General features: G+C 47.4%; 1 protein-coding gene across 1 annotated transcript in view; it reads left to right on the forward strand.

Annotated features, from left to right (window-relative positions):
• Positions 1 to 15,178, forward strand: part of LOC128727144 (protein grainyhead) — a 127,903-nt gene that overhangs the window by 59,115 nt on the left and 53,610 nt on the right. Inside the window, exon 2 of the mRNA XM_053821017.1 lies at positions 15,069 to 15,114. Within this exon, the coding sequence (XP_053676992.1) occupies positions 15,069 to 15,114 (46 nt within the window). The remainder of the gene's footprint in view (positions 1 to 15,068; positions 15,115 to 15,178) is intronic.

Consider the following 15,178-nt stretch of genomic DNA (forward strand, 5'->3'; position numbering starts at 1 on the left):
CGGTTGACTACAATGGTATTGCCTGGTATGGCATCAATCAGTTAGTTGTGTTCCGGGAATGCGCTTACGATTGAAGTAGTGTTTCAGGGCGGTATTTTGTGAGCTCGAATCACGAACTTATGTCCTGCAGATTATAATTCAATTAAGTTTGTTTCATTTTTAGGATGACAATCATAACTAGCAGCTTACGATGGTTTCTTAGCAAAATTATAGCTTTGTTGCATATCCTAGAAACTGTTTTTATTTTAATTTTTTCATGTTTTTTCGATTGCATTATATTAAAAAAAAACAGTTACGAAATAAAAAAAAGTTTGTTCGAAAAGGGAATGGAAAAAAATATGCATCTATTTTTAGATAAATTTTTATAAAATACTGAAAGCTTGGGCCTGAATAAATGCAATTTTTTTCGGATTTTAAGAATATTTTCCATACCATTTCTTCTCGCATGCAAAACTTGAAGCATATTATTTTCATTGCGCATTCAGGATACGTCCAGAATTCCGGCCTACAGGAATTAGTGGAGAAAATTACCCAACACATTAAAATCCCCACCACCCGCGCTACCACCGTCCTCACTTACCCCCTGAGGCGATGCATTAAAATGCAATTGCAAGTCAATTAATTTCGCCGTAACGGAAACAGCCGGCGCCTCCGGAGCGTCTCTGAGCGGTCGTTTTTGCGAGACCGAAATCGTTTCGCACCACCGCAAGAACGCAGCCTCGCTGAGCGCAACGCAGCGATGAGAACGGAAATTAAGGCTCAGTCCGGCTCGGTCAAATGACAATGCACTACCTCAGGTTGCATGGCTCCGACGACGACGACAACGACGACGACGACGACGATGATGATGATGTTAACGTTGACTGGGCGCGCTGGCGTCGACTGGCCCGGATGGTAATTAAAATCATATTCACCACGAGTGTCGAGCGTTTGCAAGCCGTGCAAGCTTATTTGCATTTTCGTCCCTTCGCCGTCGGCCAGGATGGGCCCGGCAAGGATATGGGAAAGGTTTCCGTAACGACCGGCAAATTAATCGCTTGTCATTACCGGTGGTGCTTCCGTTTGACGATCCATTTGCGGGGACACCGACCGGCCGAACGGTACCAAGCGGTTTATGGCAATTTTTATTTCATCCTATATTTCCCTCGCCTTTTCTAGGCACGCCTAACCAAACGCAACAAACTCTTGGCCCAATCGAACCGAACGCTCGATCGCACGATCGCCCGATCGGCTCATTGTTTCAAGCTCCGCTGCCGTTCAATGTTTCGTAATAAATATTTTCATCCCCACCATTGCGTTGTGGGGCGCATAAATTTGAGCTCGTCCCTGCGCGGGTTTCATGTGGAGAAAATAAAAAAGAAATTAACATTCGAATGACATTTCGAGGCGATAGATTTTACCGATCACCTTTTACACGAGCATGGTTGGTGTGCTGCTTTGTATGTTTTCCCTCACTCTTTCTCTTTTTGTCTCGCTCCACCCGAAACGGTTCCATCCTCTTCCGATGGAGCTTCACTATCGTAAGATAACTCACGTGGATCGCCGGACCATTCAAATGCCGACCCATCCTTAACGAGCGCGAACGATCAGGATCGCTCGTTCGGGTCCGAGATGGAGCTTTTATCTTTTTTTATTTTTAGTTTTTTTCTTTCCTAACGCACAACGCGGCAGAAGCCAAAACAAAAAGGCGCGCTGCGAGATTTGCTGTTATGTTTTTCTAATTCCACCGTGCGAGTGTCCGCGCAATCCTGCCCGAAATCCGAACGGTGCGTGACTCGTGGTGAAATTCGATCCCCGCACGGTGGGATCTGCAGCAGAGTGTCTCCTGGGTAATTTATGGTGCTGTCCAAGGTCGCGCGGAATGCAAAGCAAAAACACGCTATACGTCAAAAGCCCAATTTGCTGGTGGGCGGAGAAGGACGCCGATGCCGAGGGGCGACGGAGAATTGATTTGCGAAAACCAAACGAACCGATCATAAAATGATAATGAAGCATCCAGTGCGTGAGTGTGTGTGCGAGTGTGCGAGATGCCGCATTCGGCAGCGGAAAAGCATTGTGATTGGGTCTGGGAATCGGTTCTAAAGATTTCAAAGATTCCTAACTACACAATGAGGCACAATTTATATTGTGAGAGATAAATAACAATATTCAAATGGGTTATGGGCCAATAAATTATATCTATCCCAAACGGCTTCTGAAAGGTCATTCCTTTCAATTGTCAAATTAGTATGTGTTTCTTGGTTGGCACCGGCCAGAGGCGAAAAAGAAACGATAATACCCCGTGTTGTTATTAATGTGTGGTTTTAGTGAATATGAAAAGCTTTCAGATTGTAAGACGAGCTTTTAGAGGAAATTGTGGTTCATATTTTTAATCGAAATTCAAATTGTTTTCAATGCGCCCAGTACATTTAATAGCATTTGAATATGATTTAACTGAAGTGTTTGAGATCATACAAAAAAAAGTTGATAGTTCATCGATCACTAATCGATGTTAGCAGGAGTTTTTCATGTCGCAACATCGCACCACGGCAAGCACTTCCTTCATGTGGATTTAAATAAAAAAATAAAAAGCTCAGCGATTACGTACGCGACTTTAATCGCACACGCGACACACTCCTCCAACTACGGGCGGTGCAAATGCGCTCAAATCACCCCCGACAAGGGGCGCAGCAATGTTGGTGCTCAAAAATGCACTCGCCACCCTTTCAACCCCTACTACTGCTCCGAGATGGCGGAGCGATGTAAAGTGTCAGGTGGTCAACATTGCACCGGCGAGTGTGAATGAGAGGCGATCAAAAGCGTAGCTCGTGCGAACGAGAGAGGGGGTGGAAAAGGGTGGGTAAAGGGGTGGGAGGCTCCATTTGCCCGGGGCGTGGCCGAGATTGTAGCCGAGATTGCTGGGTTGAGTGGGGTGCAAGCGGGGATAAATGGCAAACATGGCGCTGATTTACGGTCGACCGCAGCAAAAATTAATAGCACTCGAGGAATTAGCATACAAATAAAAATTGTTTTACATATTATTAGCGATACTTAGTGTGCGCCGTGTGCCCGGGATCGATCGTGTTGCTCGATCGCACCATGTTGTCCGTTTGGCCACCGGTCGTCCTGGTTGCTTTGCTTCTCCCTGGTGTACCAAGTCGCCTGGGGGCTTTTCCTTGCGTGGAAAGGAATGGCATCGCAATGGCTGGTGTCGTTTGAAATTGCGACGCGAGCCCTACTTAGATATCCCAGTGCGCACTTTACTGGCACATAAAGTGGCCTACTTGCTGATGTATGATGGCGTTTTTTTTGTAACTACAATTGGTTTATGAAATTATCGAATATATTTTTTTAACACTCTTGTAGCAAAACTGCTTTTGCGATTTCCATTAAGAAAAAATTCGTTCAAAAAGTCCCAGAAGAAAAAAAGTCCCTCCACATAGAAGGTCCTTTGAGCTGAGCGATGAAATAAAATCACTTGAAATTTGACACTCGCCCCAAAAGAGCTACTCCCGTGTGCGGAAGTGTTGAACTGTGATTTCGAGCTGCATAGCAACGCCGCGTTCCCATCCATGCTGAGCCGGCGAAAACATTCCCTTTCGCGCTTCGAAATGATTCGATAAAAAGTGAACAACCGAATTGTGACAGCCCGGGCGAGGCGTCATCACCCAAAACAGGAGCCGTGTCGGTCGCGTCGCCGGAACCGAGGAACGCACACTCGATGGCTTGTTATTCTTTCATTCCTTTATCAAAATACAGTTCCGCATGCATAGATATGCAAATGAGGCAGCGTCGGCACGTACGCACGGTTGCGTCAGGCAGGGAAAGTTTTCACCCCTTATTTCCCGGCCCAACACGCACGGAACCGAGGCGATGAGGGAGAAGCTCTTATTTTGAGCGGGCTAAGATACGCACGATCAACTTCCGTTCCCGGTGCTAGCAGCAAGGGCGCGAAGAGCGTATTTTTGAGATTTTTTGTCAAGGAAATCAAATTTTGTGTGCCTTTTATGCTGGCTGCAGAATGAGAGCTCGCGATACTGCCGTGTTTGGAAAGGAACGTTCTTTTCTATGAGCCAGGGGATATGGTGTGTATAATTTTTCTTGCTTAATTCACACCTCGATAGAGTGCACCTTTCCGGGACTAATTTCGGAATGAATGCGAAAATAAAATCTATTCATGTGTGGGGTAAGAAAAAATGCTTAGTTCTCTGAATTAACGTGCTGACAAAATTAAACAAATATCCAATAAATGGAAAGGTTTTTTTATCGATCCAACTTCTTTCGTTAAATGATTTTATTTGTCTTTAATCAAATCGTGTTGAACAAAGCATCGTCTTTGTTGTGAACAAAATATTCAACCCACTCCCTTCGATTCGTGACATTATGGTTTCGTTTTATGTGATTGATTTTCCTCACCCGTGCAAACTGAGTGCTAACACAACGTGCAACGTCTAATTTCCCCCTAAAAAAACACACACAAATATCCCCAATATAGACGGCGAATGCAAACGGCATCGCATCAGACCGACTCGTCGATGTCAGCCGACCAATCACCGGTACCAACTGGTACCGATACCGGCAGCATCATTCACCTGGCCACAAGCAGTACCGCCAACACACCGATCACGTACGCGCGGTAAGCTGAACGATCGGCAAGCGACGAACGTACGGTTTGGAGCAAAACGGTCAACACTCGGTACACCCTTTTTTTGCAGATACTACGATCAGCAGTCTCCCCTAGGGGCAGGACTCATCGGTGGTGGTGGCTCCGGTGGCCATCCGGTGTCGTCCAGTCCCGTCGAGGACACCGGCGTCGCCGACCCATCGATCTCGCCCTCGCTCAATCTCATCCACCATCAGCAGCACGATCAGACGCACCACCAGCAGGAGGACCACCATCATCATCACCAGCAACAGCAGCAGCAGCAGCAGCAACAACAGCAGCAAATTCATCAGCTGCAAAACAACAATGGCACCTTCGTATACGAGTACTACAAGCTCCCGGAAAAGGATGCCCTACAGTGGAGGTATTGGTCGGAATCCTTTGGTTGCGTGCGCCTTTCTCGACAGCGCAGTCGATTGTTTCCACTTTCCACGGCCAGCAAGGGTGGACCACCCAACAAACAAATGCACAAACGTTCCACCCCCGGGGGAGTGACGCTGGAGTCGCATCCTTCGACTCTATCATTATTTCTCCATCGCGGGCGTTCGCGGTTGAGCATTGTTTTCTGGTCGCTCAGGAGATAAGGATCGATTGGGCGCGATTGGTGCTTAAATGGTGCACCGTTCTTATCGGAGGCTATCCATTATTCATGGCGACCTGCAGGTTTTAATCGGGCTTCCGCTGGTGGCCGATGAAGACGGTTTCCGTTCGACTGGTGTAATTGTTTCATTTAGTGCAATTAAAGCCACATTCAGCGCTATCGGGAAAGGTTATCATCATGCTTGGATGGAGTCGCAAAAGTGGGCGATAGACCATGCAGCTAGATGCGATTGTGATCGACCTAGAAATCCGGAATGCATTTAGTTGCATGACATTCTTCATTTTTCATCAATTGTGCATTGATAGTGCATGAGGAATATTTTTAGTACGTGTGTTTTTCACGTGAAAAGCCAGATTATATTCAAAATGTCTGCATCTTTCTGAATATTTCACAGAAGAATCAAACAATGATGTCGCACGTTATGCGTTGTATTTTTAGACTCCCAAATTGGCAAACATTTCTTCGCAAAAGTTGCCCAAATCAGTTACCCAAACATGGGTCTCTGTGCAAAGCAGGAGTACGATGAGCTACGTTTCGCATTTGCTCGACACATCGCGATCATACCTTCACACCTTCTGCTTTGCTTTCTTCCTTTTTTCAAACACACCCCCCCGAACATTGAGCGCAAATAAATCATCAACAATCGCCGTCCCAACTCCGCGTTCGACCATTCCAATGGGGATGAAGGTGAGACTTAACGCTCATCCATCACCTGTCACCTGGCTGCATTGGCCGCGGGCGCCAACGCCTTACTTGTGCGTGCACTTCTTATTTTTTCTCTTTTGTTCTCCCTGGTGCTCAAAAGAAAAGAGTGAAAAAAAAATACACCCAAAACAATGTGAAGAGGCCACGCAATGTCCAGCGCTGGCTCGATTGATCTTACTTACCTCCGACAACCAGCATGCCGAACACCGATGGAAGAGGCTGAGGACGTGCACGCGTGCAGGGGATGACCTTACAGCATGAGTTCCAACATAACGGCGACGGTGTTTGAAGCCCCCAAAAACCTGGACCAACCTTGGTTGGGCCTCCATCTCGCGCTTCGGTGTCTTTTATTTATGTCGAATTGTTATTTAAATATTTCATTATACACCGCAAAACACTTATCGCCTCTGGGTGGGTGGTGGAGGAGGTCGAGTGTGGTATGGAAAGGAGCAGGAGAGGGCTTTAACAACGGCAATAACAGTTATTCTTTATTCGCGCGGCCCTTTTTTTTACCACCGACAGGCCATCCACGCAAGGCGCGATCTTTCGGCGAGTGCTTTTTCTCCATCTTGCACAATATTTTTTTCTCTTTCTCTCTCTCTCTCTCTCTCTCTCTGTCTGTCTCTATATCGTTGAGCTTTATCTATTCCCTGAAAAAAAAAACACCTTCCCGTTGAATGCAGCCTAACGGTGGTCAGGTTGACGGCTGATATCTAAATTTATATCCCCACACGCTCACGTGTCCTGCCCACGGGCTCGCGGGTGGAGCGTATCCGTGTGCACGTTCGTTCAAGATAGCGCCCACCCATTGCGAAAACAACAAAAAAAAATGCGCACAGGAATGGTGCAGTTGGTGGTTGCATCGATTGCGCCGCCCGCAGCCCGTTAGGCGCGAACCGTCTTCTGCGACCGGGCGAGGAATAAATGTTATTTTTAGATGAAAAGAAACGATCGCCAGCGAGCAGCCGGAAGCTATTGAAGAGAATTTTCCTTCCGCATCGTTTTACATCTTAAGTGGGCGGGTTGTAGGTGAAGGTTTTGGTCATCACATCGCTCGGGGAGCTTGGTAATATTATAAGCGAACACATGTTGCTTACGTTTAGTTCTTCAAAATGCCATTATGTCTAGAAATATGCAGATGGTTGTTTAGAAACACTCTTTTATAAATATTGCTGATATTTTCTCAGCATACAGATGTTTATTTAGATATACTTTCTTAAAAAAATTGCTGCTATTTCACAAAAATCACACTGATAAAAGGCAGATATTGAGTGTTAATGTTCAACTTTTTTATAAAGCACACATAAGAAGCTTCTTATAAGACCCCGTGGCATATTCATCATGCCCTTCGACAGCTTCAAACGAACCGCTTTATCGTAGAGTCTAAAGATTTAACATTTGAGCAATTTTTCAAACACCCTACCAGCCGTAGTGTCCATGGCCATAGCTCCCTTTCCGAGTGATGCTGAATTTATTGCGCGTCCATAGTTTTGGAGAAGCTTGGCAGAAAAAAAAACGCTAGCCTCCGAAACTATTTAATCAAAAGCCGGGCAACATTCGCAGCCGTATCCCTTTATGGGCGGTTCGTAGTACGGGACACAGTACTTAATCATCGAAACGCCTCGCGATCGCGAGTCCGTGGCGAATGGATTTTGCTCGCCAGAGCCGCTGGCGGCATAACGCCAAGAAGCCACCATCGCCGCCGCCGTTCGATTGCGACCGATGGCGATGAATAAATTACGGAACCGAACAAAACGGTATTGATTTATGCTTCAGCTGACCCGGTCCGAGGACTGGCAAGTAGTGCCGGTTTGGCATTTTGTGGCCGCCGGAATCTTCTTCGGATCGCGGTGTGTGAATAATTGGTAAAGAGCTCCTAGAACCCGCGCGAGGCAGCGCGATAATCGAGAGAAAGGTCCTCTCCGTGCGGCCGAAGAAGAGACAAAAAAAATCAGAACAATTTCCTTCGGTTACGGTTAAAAGGATGGGAAGTGGATTTGATATCAAGCCGCTTAGGCGAGTCGCGCGAGGGCAAACTGTCACGCCGGCTAACGAAAGCCTTGAAAAGCGTACAAACTGTTTAATCCAATAAATTAAAATCCTCCTCCCCGCGGATGGAGAAAAAGAAAAACCCCACACACAAACACATTCCATTACCGCAGTGCGCAGGGTGCGAGCGATCCTAGCGTGAAGCAGCGACCCGATGAAAGTGTTTGGGAAAGAAAATAGGGTAAGGAGCGGAGATGAAAGCAAATGAAATGGAAATCGGGCTGCAGCGGATCGGAGGAAATTTATTAAACGGCGAGAAACGTTTCGGCTCCGAAAGGGATGCGGTGCATCCTTGAGGGAACGGAGGCGCATATCTTAGCACACCATTAATGAAGTTTATCTTTGGAAAACACATAACTCATTCGATTGTGTCTCGCAGAGGACGGGAAACTTGATTCTGGGTTCAGTTGTGTTAGGAAAAAGTATCGGTTATCCTTTTCTTAAATGTAGAAAAAATCCTCAACATACCTCAGGAATGAAGTATTTTTTTTCCAAAAAAACTGATTCTTTGATGCTGTTTAAATTTGGAATTGATTGGTTTTAGAAGGCTATGGAACAATTTATTGAACCGAGCGTCAAATCAAAAAAAAATTCCAACCAAATCGAACCGAGCAACAGACGAAAAAAGCAATCTCGGGAATTATCGAAAAACTCGGCTAGAGAGCTAGAGATCCCACCAAAAAACCGAGCATCGTCCCTGGTTGGCGACATAAATTAGAAATTAGGCATAATGAAGCGCGAACAAACCACGGCCATTGGTAAAGGCTTTTCCATTAGAGCGCGCGGCGTTTCTCGCTACTATCGCGAACCACGCGAATACACTCAGAAGAACCGCGCTTTCAAACACGGAACATTTTGTGTTCGAATTTAAATCGAGCTCATCTCCTCTTTAACTGCAGCTGATTGTTCGTATTCAATACGGGCTCGTTTCTACTGTTGCCTTCTGGAATGGGGAGAATAAAAGTGTCACACTCTTTGTTTGAAGATGGGCACTTTGACAGTAGTTTGCATTTCGGATAAAAATCGGTACCGTTTTCTCAGATGTTCAGAAACGATTTCGAGATGGAGAATATTTCATTATTCATACGTGATGATGTGCTGAAGGAAGTTTTTTTTATCAACGATCAATAGAGAACCGCTTTCTGTTTTTTACCAATTCCATCTAATATCGCTAGCAGAATGGTGCCAAACATTTCCCTCCCAAATTTTCATTGTTATTCATAACCAAACTTAAGGAAATTTCGATCTTTTAGCCTTCGTAATGCTAGCCAACGACTCCCTGACGTTTGCTGCCTCAACTTGCTGCCTATCGTGACAATGTTGTCCGAGATGAGCCGGAATGATCGTCAGTTTTAAATAACAAAAGTAACTCGTTATCCGGCCCAAAAATTGGCCCAATAATCGAACCACCGTTATGCAATCGTAAAAAAAAACAGCGCCTTTTGTTTGCCGGAAAAACGGCGTCGAGCGGGAACCGATCAAAACTGTGCTCATCTGCATGGATCATAAAAGAAACCCTCGTGGGACAGCAGCATCAATTCACTCCGATCGCTAGGCTGGCACACTTTGGCCGAATCACTTGCTGGCGTGGGTAACGATCGGGGAGGAGGAAAAAAAATCGTTGTTGTTAAATTTCACCTCCGACGCGGATGTAGATCACCCCCGATGGCAGGCGTGAGACATTTGTTCCAATTAAGAAACGTTTCTGCCCCACGATCGGGCACGCACAAATGCGGGAGACATTCTTCACAACGTCTCGGAAGTGCACGAAGCGGGAAAAGAAAGCAAACCCGTCCGGTGCGTAGGGCGGCACGGGCTACGCGAGTCAATACGAGAACGCTGGTAGGCAAAGGACAGACAGTAGCAAAAGGGTGTATCGCTTTTCTTCTGAAAAAATCACGATAAATCAGACCGCGGTGCCAGTGGGGGTTCCTGTGGGGATGTCTTCCCATCCGATGTTGTCCGAGCGCTAGATGGTGAACGGCAAAAGGGATGCCCGGTGTGGAAACACTACGGAAAGGGATGATGATTATCTGCAGCATCGAGCAGCTTCGGTGGTTCGGAAGGCTCTACGCCTGCAGGATGGAAGGAGACGGCACACCGTCTAGATAATCGTTCGTTTGTTTTCCGTTTTTTTTTGCGATTAATATCTCGACGTTGCCCGGACGCGCTAGCCCAGAGAGAGGTTCGTCGCCTGCGGCCAACTCCCCCGTGTGATGTCTTTTGTCACTGTCGATTAAAATTTTAATTCCACCGCCCGTTCGGAGCGGAATGGAATGGAATATCCGCGGGACGCGGATTCAATAGCTTCTGTTTCCTTTTTCTGTCCTCTTCAACCGATCGGCAAAATAGTGATCGGTTTATTATCGAGTGGAGCAAAAAAAAAAGAAAGGCAAACCGCAATTCAATGCAAACAAAACGATCACCTTGCAGGAGCAGTTGATTTGAATGAAAATGGCTTATTTCTGCGGCTGCGATGAAGCTAACGGGTCCGTGCTCTAAATCTTTGCTAGCCCAGCTCAAGCTTAACGCCTTAACGCTGGCGTTGATTTTGCCGTTGAAGCGAAACAAACCGCCTTGATCGCATGTCACCTGTGGATGGAATGTATTTTATCAAAATCCCAGCTCCTGAAAAGAGCGCAGGCCAGCAAAAAGAATAAAAACACGCACCGCATCGGAGCATGGTCGAGAGCGAGAAAGAGAAGAAGAGAAATTATGATAGATGGCATTCCGACAGCAGCACATCCACGACTAATCATATTATCCCAAAATTCTTCCAATCGACCGACCGGGAACGGATGAACGCAATGGGGATTTGACTGTTGGCTCGGTTTGGGCCACTCCAGTGCTATCTCGGCTTACCGACCGTGGAGTTCCTGGTAGCGAAAGGGACTCGTCGGAGTTAAATAGATAAACAAGCACCAAAATGCCACACCGCACCGGGGGAGGCATCTGCTACCGTGGATTAATGCTCCCGGCACACCCTTTCAAGGCTCACAGCAGCAAGAACGGCTTCCTGGTGGGTGATTTCGAGCCGGCAATCTAATCCAAACTGACATCGGCCTCGTCGAGGGTGGACTGTCGGTTCGTGGAAAAGGGGAACGAAATTTAGCATTTTCACATCCATCCCCCGAGGGGGTGAGTAGATGGCAAATGGGATTTCGGCGTAAAATGGCTGCACCCGAACCAGGTGGAAGCTGTGGGCATTCCTTGAGCTACTGGCGTCGATTGTCGGTTGATCAGATAGCCCGTGAATGTGAGGAAAGGATTTTTGGAAACAAATTTCTTTCACGTTTCTTACCCCCCAAAGGGTTTTCTTTTCTTACTCCGTGCCGCTTGCGCTCAATAATCCAATTCCATACCATTCGCTCCTTAAATCCCGCCAGCCCCGGTGAGAAGCACTTTCCGACAACTTGTGGATTGATAGCGACCCCGGTTCGCTTCTGCTCTTGCTCATTATTATTTATTATTTCCGAATTGTTATGATAAGCACAGTGCGCACCTTACCAGCCCACCGTTACCCTTGCGTGCGCCCAAAAACGGTTCGCAGGATCGTGCAGGATCATGCGAAGGAATTACACAACCGTGGGCCCGAGGGAAGAACACATAATTTACGACCCACGGTAGTGTTGGGACTGGGGCGGTTAATTTCGAATGAAAGTAGGAACGGAATGTTCGTATCCTGGATCCGCGCCCAGGGTGCGTTCCATCGTCCTGGCCGGTGTGAGTACTGTACCTATGCGAGCGGATCGTTTTCAAATCCCAGATTAATTTCCTTTCATTATTCGGCGCGCTTGTGCGTCTCACTCTCGCCCTTTGATTGGGTGATTGGCTGTTGCGCAAGCGTAATCCTTGGATGGAAACGATTCCGTCGAGTCCTGAGAACTGAATGTTGGGTCCTTTCTATCGCAACTTGACTACCGTATTGGCTTTTAGCGTGCTTTTACGAAACATGCAGCGGTGAAGTGAAACGTCAAAACAAACTACTTTTTTATTCATTCATTTAGAGGCTGGCGGTTCGTTAACGTTTTTTTTTTCTTTCTTCGGAAAAGTTAGTCACTGACGTGCCCGAGGATCTTGTCATTCGTTGGTGCGTTGATTACTTGAGCTAGGTTGGAGGAATATAAATTGAATGAATGACGCGCGTTTTTATGAGGATCTAACGACAGAAGAGAAAAATCCACAACATTGTGAAATACGTTCCGTATGTGTGCGAGCGTGTTTATTTCGTTTAATGATTTCATATCGAATAATCTCCAATAATCGAATATCGATTTCCTCGCCGCCAGCAGCACAGGTGACAAGAGCTGTTTCGCTTCAAAACACCCCTAAAACATCTTAAGATCCTTATTTCCTTCGCCTGCCCCGTGCCACACTGAAACTGGGCGTCGTTTTACAGCCCATTTCCTGTGCCGCTTGGACGCAAGCACACGCGCGCACATACACAGCCACACGGGCAGCCGAAAATCGAACCAAAAACCAAGCCGACAGCCATCAGACGGCGCAGACACCGCCAACGGGGCTCGTCACCAAAACGGCGACAATTACACGACCACTACGGGGCCATAAAGAACCCATTATCGTCCCTTCCTGGTGCAAATGGGTGGACGGATGTGCTCAGGGTCCTCTCGGGCCCGACCCGCTCAGACGGGGCCCTCGGCGGAAAGCTAATTAATGGGCTTATTTCTCGACGGTAGTCGTAAAGCCTTTTTTAATGCTTCCTCACTGCGCGTCTCTCGCTATCTGCTGTCGCTGTCCGCCGGCCGTGCGATGTGTGTCGCTGAAGCTGACCGAACGCACACACCGAAAGCTCGTTCTGTTTTAAATGAATTCTACATATTTCTAGCTTCCTTTTAATTCGATTTTTTTTATCCATTTCTAGCAGCATTTGTTTCAGCATCCGCACCAAACATAATGTCAAACAATGTCTGTTTTGTTTCCCATCTGAACGATACCTTTACTGTGCCTTATCGCAAGCGTTACATTATAACGCGGACGGGCATGTTTCGTAGCCCGAAATACGGGATTTTTATGTGTCGTTTGCTTGCAGCGAACGAGAGCATGAATAATTTATGACATTTATCACAACTTCCCGACGGGCTCCAAATTAGGCGCACGCAATGCAACCAAAACCAATAAACCGAAAGCGAATCCGTGGCACCGTGGCACGTTAGTAAATCGTCTAGCCAGCAAACAAAAGCCCCACAGTGATCGCAACAAATTGGTCCCAGTACGGTTGCCGATCGCGATCGAAACCAACCGTATGGGTTGTGATCGCGCGCGCGCGCACGCGTGTGTGTCCGTTTTATATCCTTAAAGACAGGTTAATTCACGGTGCTTCAGCTGCCCTGGCGGCGGCATGGTGCGTTGTAAACCGTTTTATAACCATATCGTTCTTTCCAGCCCCACATCCCGCGTGCGATCATAATCGAATTTCTCTCGATCAAACCGTAGTCGGCTTCGAAACCGAAACAAACCCGTGGAAATATAGCCGTGGCACTTGGCACCATAAATACATCGTTCGTTGTTCGTTCTGTCGCTGCCCCACCGTGAACGCATAAAAACATTTACGATCGCTCCAGATATCACGCGCGATTGGTTCCCTTTTTTTTTCTCCTCGCGCTGTTGGGGTGTCAATAAAAATGCAACCCCCTTTTCGTGAGGAGGGCGCACGAAAAACCCACACCAAAATCTCAGAGCCTTTCCGAATCCGTTCCGTTCCGTTCCATTCAGCTTTTAGGGATGCGTGCAGGTCCGGGTTCTGCCACGCGGGTTTTCCTCTCCTTCTTTTACGATCAATCAGTTTGAATTCTTCATCCTTTTTTTTTGTTCCCAACTTGGTGCGCGCGGGAGGAGTGCGGTATTTATTATGATTTTATGTAAATTGAATCTGCCGAATTTTTACGATCAGCTCAAACTCCCCGCGAGCCCTGGCCATTTGCGTCAGCTGGTTTGTTTTTTTTTCTTTACGTTTTCTCTCTCCCTCTCTTTCTCTCAGCAAGCCCTTCGGGCCAATCTCGAAACTTAATTAGGCACGGAATTTGAAGGCAATCTTCCACCGGCATACGGTTCCATTTTTCCGCGGGTGGAAGATCGCATCAAAAAAAGGGTCCCCCAATTGGATCCGTTCGATCCAGATTTGATTAAAATTCGTTAACACTCTCCACGTGGTGGCCCATTTCCCGCGAGGGCGTCTCGATGCATCGCTTCGCTTCGGCAAGTGTCAAACCAAACGTGTGAGATGCGCTGTGCCAACCGTGGCCACCATAAAATCATAAAACGTTTACGACCGTCCGAGCCTCCACCGGATCGCTGGAGCTTTCACCGGATGGCCAGGATGCGACCGGGACGCTGGTGCGTTGATTTTAATATGCTAGTTGCATAAAAATAAAACCAATCCACCGAGCGCACCTAACGGGCCAAAGGGCCGGTGTACTTTTCATTCATAATCTGCGCATCAACTGCCGGCTGAGCCAGGGGAACGCCTTTAACGACGCCACGAGAGAGCCGCCTGGCGAGGGTTGGATTTATTTCCACCATTCGCGGGAAAATCGCGAAAAGTGTGACGCGCTTAAAAGGCCTTCTACATCTCGGTGCGATTGGCAAACGCGCGCGCCCGGGTGCGGTTAATAAGGTTGGCACATAAAAGCGAGCTTACGCACTTGGACGCGTCGCGCCGATTTACGAGCTGACGAGTGTTTGCTCAGCATGGGTCCTTCGAGGGAAGGAAGCAAAACGGGAAGGACGTTTAACGTCCCCACACAGGCGCGAGACGGCGCAGCAAATGAATATTTCGACATAATAATCTCACACAATTTACGGACCAGCGTTTCAGTAGCCGCCTCGCCCGGAGGCGATCGTTTCCTCTGCGCATCGCTCTAATGAAATGTGTCTCTGCTTTTTGTTTTAATTTCTCTCTTTTCCGGTCCGGCCGACACTTGCTGCACTTGCGCATGGCGACATGATGATGACGACGAACCGCTTTACGCCGTCTTTGCGTCGGTGGCTGCGCAATTCGGGGTTAATTATCTCTCACTCTAACCTGCTACGCGCGCGGCTTCCTTCACGCAGCACCAACTCGACCGCGAAGCTCAATGGACAGGCCCTGCAGGCAATGGTAAGGACGTTAACACGTATAATTATGCCTGCTTTTGTGCTGTCCTCGTACATCCTTGCGCAAG

This window comes from Anopheles nili, chromosome 3 (assembly GCF_943737925.1).
Source record: "Anopheles nili chromosome 3, idAnoNiliSN_F5_01, whole genome shotgun sequence".
NCBI lineage: Eukaryota > Metazoa > Arthropoda > Insecta > Diptera > Culicidae > Anopheles > Anopheles nili.